Here is a 15,532-nt window from a genome sequence, read left to right as displayed (position 1 = left end):
CGGAGTGCGTTAAGGGACAAAACATTACGTCAACATGTAATGTCGTTGGGTAATATCAGTTATTGATATGAACAAACTCAAAATGTGTTGATATTTAAAACATCTTTATTTTTTTTCAAGTAATTGATTGAAACTTACTGAGAAAAAAAGTCATACATGATTAAGTTGTCTACACGAGACACAAAATATATATCCCGATTTATGGCGTTTATGTCTGTTCAAATTACGTACATTTAACATTTTGTCCAGGAAGGTGTGAAGAAAAATACACTTTTTGCATCATAAGATTACAATATGTTAACAGCAACATGCACGCCATAATCAGCACTGTGACACAATCACAGTTTCATATTAGGAGAAAGAAAGTTTAATTAATTGCATGCTCAAAGTAAATTATCCTTTGACATTGTAGAAATCATCCAGCAGCAACATGCTTTGGACTGCTTTGTGTAAACATCATTGACTCAGTGTCTTTGAAAGAAACTGAATGGCATAAAGGAGTAAACACTGACTGTTCCTGCATCTGAACTGTTACTCAGTCTGACCATGTAAAGTGGGAATAAATAAAAAGGAAATCAAATGTAATGCTGATGCTTTGTGATACAACACGTGTGTGTGTAATCTTCTTTGTTGTACATGTAGGGTTTCTCCTTCAGGAATCATGGAGACATCCCCCTGAGCCCTGAAAATGTCTTCTCTTAGTTCAACATCCAGATTCAGTCAAGTCTTCGCTTCAGCCAAACAGCAGCAACAACACAATGCAGACCGAATTGACAGCAATCAAGGGCACTGCAAGATGAGAGAAAATATGGTGAAAAATGCCACAAACCAGTCTCAGTTCAGTTAGGTCAACATCATAAAATTGTTTGAATAAAACAAAAACAATCTATTTTTAAAAAATGCATGCAGAAAGATGTTTGATATTTATAAATGGTATTGATTTTTCAGTCGTACCTCTCATTACTGTTCTCACAGAGCGGACAAGGTTCATTAGCTGCACTTTAATGCCCGGTTCATCACCAAATCCCCCAATACTTTGGTCCACACCCCAGCCAACTAAGTTAGAAGGAACAAAACAATTACACTAATGCAAACAAAAATGACCCTGGCCATGAGGCAGATCAACGTACCTGTACGCTTTTCCAACTCATTATGCTGGTGTAGTTAGCTAGCTAATTTAGCGGTAACGCCAAATTATGCTAAAATGACTCATACCAACCAAATATCGTTACTTTCTTGCTTCCCTGTCTAGCTAGCAAGCAAGCAAATCATTGTTGAAAGTAATGTTAGACCAAATGTGTAGACGGCCACTTACTTTTACTTAAAAATCTTTCTTCGTGCAATACGGCGACAGCATTTACACACAAAATCACCGCTTGAATAAGGGAATATAATGTAAACGCCATAACTGTAACGTGTTAGCTGACGTTAGCAGTTTCAAGTATTTCCTTATGACGTTGCCTAACTGTATGGCATCATGAGAAGAACAAATTGAACGGGCAGTTCGAAAGCGTGACTTTCTTGACGGAATACAAAAGTGGGTGCCCAACAGTAAATGGCCAATGTAATACCAATACTGTATAATCATAATCCATACTCATGTCCAAAGGGGTAGCATTTTGTGACTATTGATTTAATGGTGTAAGTGCTTGAAAACGTTGCAGTAGAACTAGCTAACATTCCTGAGAGGTTATGGATGTATCTAGCCAGACACACCACTGGATGGCTACCTCCATTAATAACACCTCAATATCTCCTTAATTTGCACTTGATTTACTAGAAAGGTAAAGGCATATTCCCAGAAGTTACATTTCTGTAGATGAGAAAATGTAAACATGTTAATAAAGATGGAAAGAAACACATGGGCATCATGAGAATAAAAATCTTTATTAGTGTTTTATGAAGTCCGCATAATATGCCACACGCCTGAGAAGCATATGGTCAGAAAAAAAACCTGCTCTATCAATAACGTCCTCTACTGGTAAAACTGAGAGAACTACTGTACTGACTGTTTTATAGACTGTTAAATACACACTACTGTATAATGTACGTCTGGTCCACTTCAGATTTGTTATGTACTCTCTTCACATTCATATATTGAAGGCCAATGGTACAAGGATTCAACACTGGACCCTAACACATGGTTCAGTTCCCCAAATCCAAACTCACTAGTTGCACTTACAAAGTACAATCACTAGTGCCGTAAGGTTATAGATGAATAACATCAATAAAGGAGATGGGAGAAAATAGATGTTAAAAGAAATCTTGCAATAGCCACAAAATGACAATGTCAGACTGCAAGCTCAGTCTTGTTGTACATACTGTATTTTATAGACAAGAACAAATACAATGCACACTAATACAGAAAATATGTCCCAGTGTGCAGTTTCATTTCTCTCTTCCTTTTGTGATGTAAGAACATAGAATACTGCCAAGTTTCTGTAACATTTAGCTAAAAAATAAATCACTTTTTTTGGTTGACCACTGTTTTATGGTGGACCTTTTTATCCTTTACTGAGCACCAAACAGCTTCCAGAAATCAAATGTGTTTCAAGAGTGAAGAGATGAATGAGTCAAAAGAAGTTCATACAACATTCCTCAGTCACATAACCCATCCATACATTACAGGAAAGCAGATATCATGTTACAGGCATTTATGCTTTGATTTGTGTACTTCTGATACACCAAGTTTATTCTTTTAAAGAGACAGAAACTGTCTACATAACATGGGGCTGTGTTTTTCTTACCAAGGCAAGGGCTTAAATTGGATTCAAGTTGAACCTTAAAAAAAAAAACACAAAAAAACCCACTAATGATCCATGCTCACCATGTCACTTAAAAAGAGACAGTCTTGAAAATATTAACTTTAATAAAAAGTGAACGACAGAAGTTGAATTATATTTATATATAAAAATACATGAGAATACAAAAAAGTAGCAAAAGAAAGGGGATATAGGCTAAAAACAATATAGAATGAAATTCATTGATACCTTCCATTCTCCAAGTGAAATAACTTTTGAACAATTCACCTCGAGAGACCTGGACACCAAGTGAGACATCAAAAAATGATTTTACAGCTGATATTCTCTGGTCCTTGCCCGGTGCATCCAAACCTAACAGAGCCTAGAATTCACTAGCCTGCATCTGAGGCGGTGTGGTCCAAATGAAAACACGGGCTAGCTATAATTACATTGGAGGTGCCATATAATGACAGAGCTAAAATGTATGTCAACTACAGCCGGATTGATTTCGCAGCTTGTTTAGTTTTTTTCTAAACATTCCTATATGTCCATTAAGAGGTGTCTTACAACGACACATCTGGAATAAAAAAAATACATTTTGACAAAAGGGTAAAGTTAATTAGGTAAATTAAACAATTACATTTTAAAAACATAATTGAGCATTTCCCTTCGAGGAGAAAGCGACAAATGCCATCTTCATTTCTTAACCACACTAACTCCCCAGACAAAAACAGATGGGTCCATGTTTCCCAGAGAAAAGTTACCTCATGGCCAAAAAGATGGATGGATGAGTTGAACCAAAATTCATTTAGCATTCACGCTTGTGTTACTTATACAAGCATTCTCCAATACTGAGAAACTATTTGCAGAATATTTTTTGGTATTTCCACTGCCTCCAATAACTCATACCTGGACTTTAAAAATCAATATACATTTTATTTGCACCACAAATAGATCTAATATTAAGGATTTGGGGGAAAGCAATTGAACAAAGATGGGTAACAAAGTGCCTAATTCTATTCTGAAAAGTATGTCTTGCTGTGTGTGTGTGTGTGTGTGTGTGTTTAGACAGGGACGTGGAGCTAGGCCACAAATACTATGAAGTATGTTAATAGCAGAAATGATTTCTGCAGCTTTTTTTCATGATAGGACTTGCAAGTTAGAATTTGATGATCTTTGAGTGGGCGACGTTTTGGGTCGTTTTCTAGCATTATGACATACTGGAGCAGCGTACAGAAGGGGAACCCATCTGAGTCAACACTTTGTCCAGCCATTGGAGAGGTCCATTCAAATGCAGTTCAATCCAGCAGGGAGTGCTCGTGACAGTCTGCCGTCTAGTAGACAAAAAGACAACAATGACAAATTGGTGAAATCACTCAGCATGCAAGCACAGGAATGTCACCAAAAAACATAGAATAGCCTGAACCTCTCTGAATTCTTCCATAACAGAAGTATTGTTTAAGAGGGACAAATCACATTTGAATACCCATCCCAAAGGTTTTACAAATACAGAAAAATGGATCATTAGCAGGCTACAATGTTTTTTAAAATATATGCCAATGATTACATTAATATTACTGTCTTCCTCCGACTATTCATCTTCTACTAACTATGCCATTGTGTACAACTGAAAGAATAAAAAGTAACAAGTCGGTCATCATGCTTGCCTGTATTCAGCCCCCCAGCCTTTGACAAAACTCATGCGGATGGTGCACATCCTGGTGAGCTGGTACACAGCCTCAAAGCCCTGGTTCACGGACTGGGCCAGCAGGGCGGCAAACTCCTGGTTGTTGAAGATCTTCAGGTTACAACCTGAGGGGCATTGGAAGGAGAGGGTCAGTTGAGGCATTAGAAATAATTTCACTAGTCAAATAAGCAGGGGTGTAAAGTACTGAAGTAAAAATATTTTAAAGTACTACTTAAGTAGTTTTGGGGGTATCTGTACTTTACTATTTATATTTTTCACATTTCTAAAGAAAATAGTGTATGTTTTACTCCATACATTTTACCTGACACCCAAAAGTACTCGTTGTATTTTGAATGCTTAGCAGGACAGGAAAATGGTCCAATTCACACACTTACCAATCCAATACATGGTCATCCCTTCTGCCTCTGATCTGGCGGACTCACTAAACACAAATGCATATTTTCTATGGGTTCCCGAGTGGCGCAGCGGTCTAAGGCACTGCATCTCATTCCTAGAGGCGTCACTACAGACACCCTGGTTTGAATCCAGGCTGTATCACAACCGGCCGTGATTGAGAGTTAATTGGGCGGCGCAAAATTAGCCCAGCGTCGTCCGGGTTTGGCTGGTGTAGGCCGTCATTGTAAATAAGAATTTGTTCTTAACTAATATAATAATAATATATGCCATTTAGCTTTTATCCAAAGCGACTTACAGTCATGTTATACATTCTAAAATTGAACCCACTACCCTGGCGTTACAAGCGCCATGCTCTACCAACTGAGCTACAGAAGGACCAACTGACTTGTCTAGTTAAATAAAATAAAATGTTTGTTTTTTTGTAAATGATATCTGAGTGTTGGAGTGTGCCCCTGGCTATCCATACATTTTAAAATGCCACCTGCTTCGCTTGATAGAAGGAATTTAAAATTATTTTTTACTTTTAATACTTAAGTATATTTAGAACCAAATCCTTACTTTTACTCAAGTATTTTTTTTACTGGGTGACTTTTGTTTGAGTAACTTTCTATTAAAAAGGCATCTATATTTTTACTCGAGTATGACAATTGGGTACTTTTTCCTTCACTGCAAATAATACATTTTGTTCAGATATTTATTTTGACTATAAAAACTTTTTTTTTTAAATAAGTTGAAACTTGGGAGAGAGGTGCCGCTCAGCCTGCGTGACTTGGGAGAGAGGTGCCGCTCAGCCTGCGTGACTTGGGAGAGAGGTGCCGCTCAGCCTGCGTGACTTGGGAGAGAGGTGCCGCTCAGCATGCGTGACTTGGGAGAGAGGTGCCGCTCAGCATGCGTGACTTGGGAGAGAGGTGCCGCTCAGCATGCGTGACTTGGGAGAGAGGTGCCGCTCAGCATGCGTGACTTGGGAGAGAGGTGCCGCTCAGCATGCGTGACTTGGGAGAGAGGTGCCGCTCAGCATGCGTGACTTGGGAGAGAGGTGCCGCTCAGCATGCGTGTAGCAGTGAAAGGGTCGGTGAGTTTGATATGAGAGGGAGACAAAGCTTAAAAACGATGTCTGAGTGAACCCTGAATACAGAAAATTAATGGTGAACTCTTCTGGACACAGTAGACTCCTCCTCATCACTCTACAATTCGGGTTCACTCGACCATAATTTCAAGCTTTGTTTTACTATTGACAGTTATAGCTGATTTCGGGATTGTACAGTGCCTTCATAAAGTATTCACACACCTTTCCCTTTTCCACATTTTGTAGTGAAATTTAAAATGGATTCAATTTAGATGTGTTTGTCACTGGCCTACACACAATACCCCATAATGTCAAAGTGGAATTACTTTTCTAAATTCTTACAAATGAATTAAAAATGAAAATATGAAATGTCTTGAATCAATAAGTATTCAACCCCCTTTGTTATGACAAGCCTGAATAAGTTCAGGAGTAAGAATTAGCTTAACAGGTCACATAATAAGTTGCATGGACTCACTGTGTGCAATAAGTGTTTAACATGTTTTTTTTACGACTACCTCGTCTCTGTACAATTATCTGTGTGTGTGGAGTAAGGTCCCTTAGTCGAGGAGTGAATTTCAAACACAGATTCAATCACAAAGACGAGGGAGGTAAAAAAAAGAAGAAGCAGATATTCAATATCCCTTTGAGCATGGTGAAGTCATTACACTTTGGATGTTGTACACCCAGTTACTACAAAGATACAGGTGTCTTTCCTAACTTAGTTGCAGGAGGGGAAGGAAGCCGCCCAGGGACTTCACCATGAGAACAATGGTGATTTGAAAACAGTTACAGAGTACCCCGGGTTCAACGCTCGTCGGATGTGGCAGGGCTTGCAAACTATTATGGACTACAAAGGGAAACCTGGCAGCGGTCTGCCCAGTGACGGAAGCCTACCGGAGGCTTTTAAGCTTGTTTCGAGGCAAGCAACACTGAAGCATGCAGGAGAGCACTAGCTGTTCCGGACGACTGTGATCACACACTCCGTAGCTGATGTGAGCAAGATCTTTTAAACAGGTCAACATTCACAAGGCCGCGAGGCCAGATGGATTACCAGGAAGTGTAAATCAGAGCATGCACGGAACAACTGGCAAGTGTGTTCACTGACATTTTCAACCTCTCCCTGACCGATTCTGTAATACCAACATGTTTCAAGCAGACCACCATAGTCCCTGTGCCCAGGAAAACAAAGGTAACCTGCCTCAATGACTACCACCCCGTAGCACGTCGGTAGCCATGAAGTGCTTTTAAAGGCTGGTCATGGTTCACATCAACACCATCATTCCGGAAACCCTAGACCCAGTCCAATTGGCATACCGCCCCAATAGATCCACAGATGACGCAATCGCAAATCGCACTCCACACTGCCCTTTCCCACCTGAACAAAAGAAACACCAGGTGAGAATGCTGTTCATTGACTACAGCTCAGCATTCAAATCCATAGTGCCCACAAAACTCATGACTATGCTAAGGACGCTGGGACTAATCACCTTCATCTGCAACTGGATCCTGGAGTTCCCGACGCCCCCCAGGTGATAAGGGTAGTCAACAACATCTGCCACACTGATCCTAAACATGGGGGCCCCTCAGGGGAGGGTGCTTACTCCCCCTCCTGTACCCCGTTCCCCCATGACTGCGTGGCCAAGCATGACTTCAACACCATCATTAAGTTTGCTGATGACACAACGGTGGTAGGCCTGATCGACAACGATGAGACTGACCTCCTCCCTATAGGCAGAGACCTGACAGCGTGGTTCCAGGACAACAACCTCTCCCTCAACGTGAGCCAGACAAAGGAGTGATTGTGGACATGGACTATAGGAAAAAGAGGGCTGAAAATGCCCTCATTCACATCGAGGGGGCTGTAGTGGAGCGGATCGAGAATTTCAAGTTCCTTGGTGTACACATCATAAACAAACTATCATGGTCCAAACACACCAAGAAAGTCGTGAATAGGGCACGACAATGTCCTTCACCCTCAGGAGACTGAAAAGTTTTGACCTGGGTTCCCAGATCCTCAAAAAGTTATACAGCTGCACCATCCTGACCGGTTCATCACCGCCTGGTATGGCAATTGCTCAGCATCTGCCCGTGAGGAACTACAGAAGGTAGGGCGTATGGCCCAGTATATCACTGGGGCCAAGCGAACTGACATCCAGTACCAACACGTGGCCCAAAAATTGTCACTCTATCCACCCAAGTCACAGCCTGTACAAATTACCTCAATTGACCTGTATGCCCGCACATTTGACTCGGTACTGCACGTATATAGCCTCTGTAGGTATTTTATTGTGTGACTTTAAAAAAAAAGTTTTTACTTTTATTGAAAAACAGCCCCAGAGCATTATTCCCCCTCCACAAACCTTTACAGTTGGCAGTATGCATTGGGACAGGTAGCGTTCTCCTGGCATCCGCCAAACCCAGATTCATCCGTCAGACTTCAAAACCAGTCATTTGAAGGAATGTCCACCTCATTTTAAAAGATCTGCTGTATATTGCCTATGCCGCTCTGTACCATCACTCATTCATATATCTTTGTGTACATATTCTTTATCCCCTTACCCTTGTGTCTATAAGGTAGTAGTTTTGGAATTGTTAGCTAGATTACTTGTTGGTTATTACTGCATTGTCGGAACTAGAAGCACAAGCATTTCGCTACACTCGCATTAACATCTGCTAACCATGGGTATGTGACAAATAAAATTTGATTTGATTTTATCTATATGGTGTATAATGAGTAATCCAGGAATGTCACAAGTTAATTGACGAGAAAACTTTAGAAAATAGCAACTCTACATATCGCTATGACTACAATAAATGGCTAAAAAACTTCCGGACACTAAGGGTCCGCGGAGCTCCTTCTCACCACTCTCAAGTATTTGAATACTAACGTCCGTTCGGATATTCGAATAACCATGCCCATTCCTACTGGGCATCTTGTATGGACTGCAGAACCACCCTGATATCAGTTTTATATTGGCTGTAGAAACAAGTAGTTAGACTGACTAAATATGGAATCTAAACGTGAAAAACATTTCATACTAAGTAATGATTATAGGAACACATGGAATATTAAAGAAATTGTGTTTGGCTAAATTACCTGGAGGAATTTTGCACACGGTTGCTGGGTGCCACCCATACCGCTGGTTGCAGTTTGGACTTTGAACAAAGATGGCGCTATCACTGAGACACTCAGCAAACACCTCACCACCAATATAATACAGCCGGACTCCTCGTCCTGTGGAAATAGTAGACAATTAGCATGAGTATTTCTGCTACAAAATATCTGTTCCCGGGCAAATCTGAATTGGCACCCTATTAATTTTAGCCATAGCCTTCAAAAGTAATGCGCTATAAAGGAAATAGTGTCCCATTTTGTGACATAGCCCCTGTTGTACCTATATGCCTCCTGGTCATCTCAACAGTGGCGTTCCTGTTGACGTTGGAGAGCAGGCCCAGACAGAAACGCTCTGAGTTGGAAGGGTCTGTAAAACCGTCAACGGTCAGAGAGGGCTGCGAGGCGTGGAAGGTCTCTCCAACACGCTGGTTCAGCTCATAGTAAGCTATAGAGCACCAGAACGCAGGCTCAGAGTAGGTCACCGGCTGCAGGTCTGGGGGGAAAAAAAGTGAGATGTCAGGATGAAAGACAATTACACAGGTTGACAGGCATAGACCAATGATCTCCAGAGTGGGTACTGGGCTATTTAAATTGTACACAGGCACCCCAAATTCTGATATTTTTACCACTAATTGGTCTTCTGACAAATCACATTTTTTTTCATAATGTCTTTTTCAGAGCTGGTCTCATTGGTCAATAGACCAATTAGTAACAAAACAAGAAATATCAGAATTGGGCTGCCTGTGTAAATGCAGCCAATGAGTTTAGTAAAATTTGTTCAGATGATCAATTACTGGTTCTTCAGACATCAAGTAGGTCTAAAAAGACAATTCTTCTTACCCATGCTATGATTGACAGGTGAGAGGGTGCCAGGGGACAAATCAGCAGGAGAACCTAACATGGGAGAAAACAGGAAATTATAAAATTGCATGGTCAGATTTATTTGTGCAAAGAATCTACCAAGATATTTTAATCAACAAATGTAAACTTGGCAAACATTTTTCTTTTATGTTAGAACTTCTTATTTGAGGTAAGTGGAATATACCTGTGTCCATACTTTGATTCATCGGTTGATCACTGGCTTCCCCGTCCTCACTTATGTATCCAGGTGGTGGCGTTTCTATAGTAACAGGGGAGGGAAAAATACTGATGAGCTGAAATGGATACCTCGTTATCATGAATACCATTTGCATATCAACTCATGATAGATACACAAACCTGGTATGTAGTTATTTGGAGGCTCGATCCCTGCAGGAAAGTTTGTGTTCTCAGGTATGGAATGAGTGTAGTCATCCAATGGGGGCAGTTCTGTCAGAATTTCCGAGTGTCTTGGCACAAGGACAGGTGGCAGAACTAGAGGAAAGGTGGAGAAAATATTCTTCAATGCCAAACAAAATTCAAAAGAAGTGACATCTTTACAAAACATAGTTGAAGATTATACTAACACCACTTTTAGCCTCTCATACAAATCTTATTTCATGTTCAGAAATAAGAATGTCACAAGCTGTCAACATGGGCTTTGATGGCACCCAAAAGTCAGCACACACACACTAGTGGTTCAAATGACAACCTACCTGGGGTCTCCACCCTCTGGTAGTGGTAGGGGTTGATGCAGACCTCATCCTTCTTGAGGTGGAAGGCGTACTCACAGGCCTCGATGGCACGCAGCTCATGGTGGCTGTGCAGGTCGGGCCATCGCCACAAGCGGCAGTAGATGACATGAGGAAGACCCTTTCTGTGCGAGACCTGCAGGCGCCCATCCAGGGATCTGACAGGACAGGCAATGGAGGAAATAGGTGTGAAAAGTGATTGCGAGGAAAGGAAGAAAAGGGGGAGGAATCGATAGGAGTAAGAGAAGGAGATGCATGTGGCCAGCAAAACAAAAGGTGGGGGTGTGGAGAGGGGAGGTGGGGTATGATGAAATGAGATGAGAATGATAGAGGGATGAATAAATTTGTGCTCTCAATGTCCCTCACCCCCCTGGAATGATTACTTCCCACATCAAGGTTGTACAACAGTATGTAGCATAGGACAGTTGAGGATAGTCACCTGGTTTGGTCAGGGTAGCTGTATAGGCCTGAGGTATCCCACTGTTCTATCGTATTTGGTGTACTCAGTCCCCATATTTCAGAGCAATTGCTGTGCACAGAAAAACCAAACAACAAAACAAAAACAAAATGATAAACATGGGGCATGAGTCATTCAGAAATACCAGTATGGGTAATGTAAACATTAAAAGGCATCTTTTATTAGAGTCATTTTCAATCGGGTATTTAATTCTTTCAGTCTGGAACTGAAAAAAAAAAAACCGTCAAATAAGAGAAGCCTTTTGACAGAATAAAGAAAAACAACAGCATAAGATGGGAGTACAGTAGTATACACAAACAAACATTATGCGAGACAAAAAAAAAACATTTCTACTGTGGCATATCACATTTTCAGAACAACTGAAACATTTCCACCACAGCTGTGTAGGTCGCAAGCAATTGACTTATCTTGAGACATTGAAGTAAACACAGAAGACACAAAATGGGACTAAAAGGAAAGGAGGGAGCAATCTTGGAAAAAAGTACATTTCCAATTAACTACCCTCTATATTTAACTTTGTGATTGTAATGGACACATAGAAAGGAATGATAAAAATAAACAACTCTAGAAATCAAATAAAAATGAAACGGGGAAATATGACATGATAGTTGCTGCTCATACAATATCCTGACTTTAGAACTCAGAGCTAATATAGCCTACCTCTGAAGTGGGACTGAATCTAAACTATTGGCTAGGCCTATATACTGTGTTCTAAAAGCTGGAATAGGTTCTAAACTTCACTCTAATATATATATATGCATGACATGTAGATTGGCAAATAACATTAAACTTTCATTTCTTTGCAAGACCATCAATTATAGGCCTACACAATATATTTATTTCATCTGTCAAAAAGCTCTATACAAATTTACTCAGTGTCTAATAAACATACTAGACATCTGAACTGTTCATAGCTAGTCAATATTGAACAAATAGGTATTTTACAGCACACAACATTTCCCAGAGAACATGTTCTACTCTAAGACATCAAGGTTAACTGGCTGATAAGGAATGTTCTCACCCTACACCCTCAGACAAATGTGATACAAGTACATAGCGGGAGGCTAAGTCAGTGTTTACAAAAGAAACTGTTGCGCCATTTCTGAGAGTCAATGTTAGAAAGAAAGTAGAAGCCTATAAAATGTAAAAGAATTTGGGAGTTGCTAAGATCTCTATGTATTGGGATCTTGTATGTTACATGCTGTTTAAGAAAACATGAGGCGACAAGAGGGTTACCCGATACTAAATAATAATCTCCAGAAAACATACAGGAAACTGCCAAAATAAAGGAAACATTTGCATAAACGAGGGATACAAAGTATATTGAAAGCAGGGGCTTCCACACAAGTGTGGTCCCTGAATGAATTATGCAAGTAACATCCCATCATGCTAAGGGTCATGTGTAAAAATGCCCTGTTGCGTATTGTGTTGGCTACCATTGCTAGAAGACATCTGTGACTCTGAAAGAGGGGTCTCAAAGGAGTGTTTAAATGGTGAGTGTGTGTCAGTAACCAGATCTCACCCCAATTGAACACCTATGGAAAATTCTGGAGTGCAACCTGAGACAGGGTTTTCCACCACCAATAAAACACCAAATTACGGAATTTCTCATGGAAGAATTGTGTCGTATCCCTCCAATAGAGTTCCAGACACTTGTAGAACCTACGCCAAAGCGCACTGAGGCTGTTCTGGCGGCTCGTGATGGCCGAACGCCCCATATTAAGACAGTTTGTCTGCGTTTACACAGGCAGCCCAATTCTGATATTTATTTCACTAACTGGTCTTTTGAACAATCAGATCAGCTCTGAAAAAGATTGATGTTATTGGTCAAAAGACCAATCAGTGAAAAAGAATTGGGCTGCCTTTGCAAATACAGCCATAATGTTAGTGGAATTGGGCTGACTTTGTAAATGCAGCCATAATGATGGCACTTCCTTTAATTTGGCAGTTACCTGTAGGTTTCTGATGAATGGTCAACTGTTAATTCTATAGAACCATACAATGACTATAGGCAAACCCCAGATCTGTTACCTGGCATGGGGCTATGGTTACTTACCTGGGGATGGTGACACACTTGGTGTTGCAGTTCTGGGTGGTGATGGCCTTCTCCAGCTCGTCCAGCTGTCCAGTCTTCTTCAGCTTCTTCACCAGGCTCTTGACAGCCTTCTCACACCACTTCTCCTCCTGGCCATTCTGCTCTCCACCCCCGGCGCCACTGGCTGACTTCTTCCACCCCAGGAGCCTCTTAACTACCGGAGGGGTGAAAGGCAAGATGGAGGACATTTTGGTTGTAGCGAGGAGGAGTCTTGAGAGAACTCAAACACACACTGAGGCAGAGGGGACCTGGAGGAAGGGATGCACAGTTTAGCCCTTTCTCTGGTGTGGTCCCTCTGTTTCGTGAGGAATCACAGGGCTGGAGTGAGGAGGAACTGGATATGTGCAAAAGAGATGAGACACCTGAGGAGGTAAAATCAAACACAGGAATTTAGTAATCAATGTCTAAATAAAAAGAATTTGTGATGACGAGTGCATTCAATTGTGTGATGGATGCATTTTAAATTGAATGAGTGATCTTGAAAAACTTGTTTGATAAATCCCACCATCATATAATTTCATTAGCAACAACTGTAGTTACATAATATATCTAATAATAGAGGCGACTTGAGCACTCAGTGGACTGAATCACTAGCAGCAAGTAAACATAACATACCATTGTTTGCGAATAGACATATAGCCACAAAACAAACATTTCATACCAGTGTTGGTGGATGCTGTATAACACCACATCTTCATTATAAAAAGGTGGTTAGCTATCTACCGTGATATACTGTTCAATTGATAAACTCCATTGTTCGTTAGTGTATATATTGCAGTTAGTACCAAGCTAGCTACCTCGGCTAAGGGGGTAGTTAACTCCATAGCTAGCTGATACTTTCAGGCCGGTTGGTTGATGATAGGCATTTTATCAGCAGTACAAATCTACTATTTAAGTTAGTTAAGTTTGCAATTATTTACTCATAAGGTAGCAAGCCATGAAAGGCTGCAGAAATTATTGAGTACATGACTCGTATGGTGGGATTACGTTATCGTCAATACCTTTTGTTGTGAAAACAACAATTACTGTAGCTAGCTAACGTTAGCCACCTAACTCAGGCTTTCAATACAGCTAAATGACTGGTTAGCTAACTTACAACGAAACAATGGTTTGATTGAGACATACAGCGCCATCATTGCCAGTTACAATAACAATCGTGTTTATTTTATGTTAACACTAGAAGTGATAAATAAGCCAACTAACGTCAGCTAGCCCATATTTTAAAAACTGGCTAACGTTAGCTTGCTAGCTGTCGTTAGCTAACAACATCAAAGTCGAGGGAAAATTAAAAGCATTGCATTACCCTGATGATGAAGCTCACGAGCTCTTCTCTGAGTAAAGATATGTACAAAAGACAAAGTGGGAAACTCCTCAAAAACAAAGGGCTACCTTAAAAAAATTAAAATAAACGATAAATGTAGCCGCTATTTCGACGAAAATATTGTTGAATTTTTTCAAATCTGATAACTAGCTAGCTGTTTAGCTTCACAAGCTATCAAGACCTGAACAAGAAACACACCCAAGCGGGCTAGCTGCATTCAGAATCTTAATCCCTCCTCTTATCACCTGATTGGATAAAACAAGACAATCATATTACTTTTGTAGAACGGATTGGTCGCCAGCAATGTCAATCTCTATTGTTTATTTGACAGCATGGTTTGTTTTACAATCTGTCATTGTCGGGGAGGAACTAGCACTCCATTGTTATTTTTTTTGTAGAATTTGTTATCGCCGTTAATCCTTTCTCATACGCCATAAAGACTAGAAGTGAGGAAAGACATATTGGGTGAACTATAACAGGAAGTGGTATCCTCTAATTTGTTAAGAAATTATGCGCAATTGGGCCCACATGAACAATGATACGATTCCATGTAAAAATCCAGACGAGGCTACTTTTTCACAACAAGGTTGATGAGAAAATGTATGTTACGTTTTTGTTTCACAGTAGCAACCGAGGCCGATGTATATTTAATTACTCACTTGAAATAATCACCAATCTAACACATCTGGGTAAATTAAAGCACGTTTCAAAACTATTCCTAGTACAGCATATAACCACATCGGTGAAGGAAGGATGCAATTAAAAAACGATTCCGACACGGCTACACATTCATCATAACTCGAGGCTTCTTTCCTGCAGAAGCAGAATTCCTGTCTGATAGTGATTAGCAGAGAGGAAGAGGCGAAGCGAGCGGGTTTCTTCCGCCTAAAATCTGTCTCAGGTACTGAGGAATTTTGTATAGGGGGCAATGGGAGTGTCGAATTTAGTCAAGATAAAACCCATTGCTATTTTGATACGTGATCTAATAGAAGTATCGTAATG

At 40.5% G+C, this 15,532-nt stretch overlaps 2 protein-coding genes across 6 annotated transcripts; both read right to left on the bottom strand.

The window, feature by feature from the left end:
• Positions 1–87: 87 nt before the first annotated feature.
• LOC127905967 (immediate early response 3-interacting protein 1) lies at positions 88–1,483 on the bottom strand. Its single transcript, XM_035785099.2, has 3 exons — positions 1,316–1,483; positions 955–1,056; positions 88–789 (listed from the first exon to the last, which is right to left on the bottom strand). Exons 1-3 carry the CDS (start codon positions 1,404–1,406, stop codon positions 734–736), a joined length of 249 nt encoding a protein of 82 aa, XP_035640992.1. The 5' UTR covers positions 1,407–1,483; the 3' UTR covers positions 88–733.
• A 385-nt stretch (positions 1,484–1,868) lies between these two features.
• LOC118392988 (mothers against decapentaplegic homolog 2) lies at positions 1,869–15,400 on the bottom strand. 5 transcript variants are annotated; one of them, XM_052461329.1, is made up of 11 exons: positions 15,190–15,400; positions 13,171–13,457; positions 11,076–11,165; positions 10,601–10,794; positions 10,245–10,379; positions 10,072–10,146; positions 9,867–9,920; positions 9,307–9,519; positions 9,009–9,146; positions 4,409–4,553; positions 1,869–4,075 (listed from the first exon to the last, which is right to left on the bottom strand). In XM_052461329.1, the coding sequence occupies exons 2-11, from the start codon at positions 13,395–13,397 to the stop codon at positions 3,952–3,954; spliced, it is 1,395 nt and encodes a 464-aa protein (XP_052317289.1). In that variant the 5' UTR covers positions 13,398–13,457; positions 15,190–15,400; the 3' UTR covers positions 1,869–3,951. The 5 variants fall into 5 exon arrangements, with proteins under 5 accessions (XP_052317289.1, XP_035640985.1, XP_035640987.1 ...); XM_035785092.2 differs by having other exon boundaries at positions 13,171–13,571; positions 15,190–15,399; XM_035785094.2 differs by lacking the exon at positions 15,190–15,400 and adding an exon at positions 14,513–14,773 and having other exon boundaries at positions 10,084–10,146; positions 13,171–13,571.
• Positions 15,401–15,532: the final 132 nt, after the last annotated feature.

Source organism: Oncorhynchus keta, chromosome 14, assembly GCF_023373465.1.
Source record: "Oncorhynchus keta strain PuntledgeMale-10-30-2019 chromosome 14, Oket_V2, whole genome shotgun sequence".
In the NCBI taxonomy this organism is placed as follows: Eukaryota; Metazoa; Chordata; class Actinopteri; order Salmoniformes; family Salmonidae; genus Oncorhynchus; species Oncorhynchus keta.
This window is presented reverse-complemented; position numbering and strand designations above follow the sequence as displayed.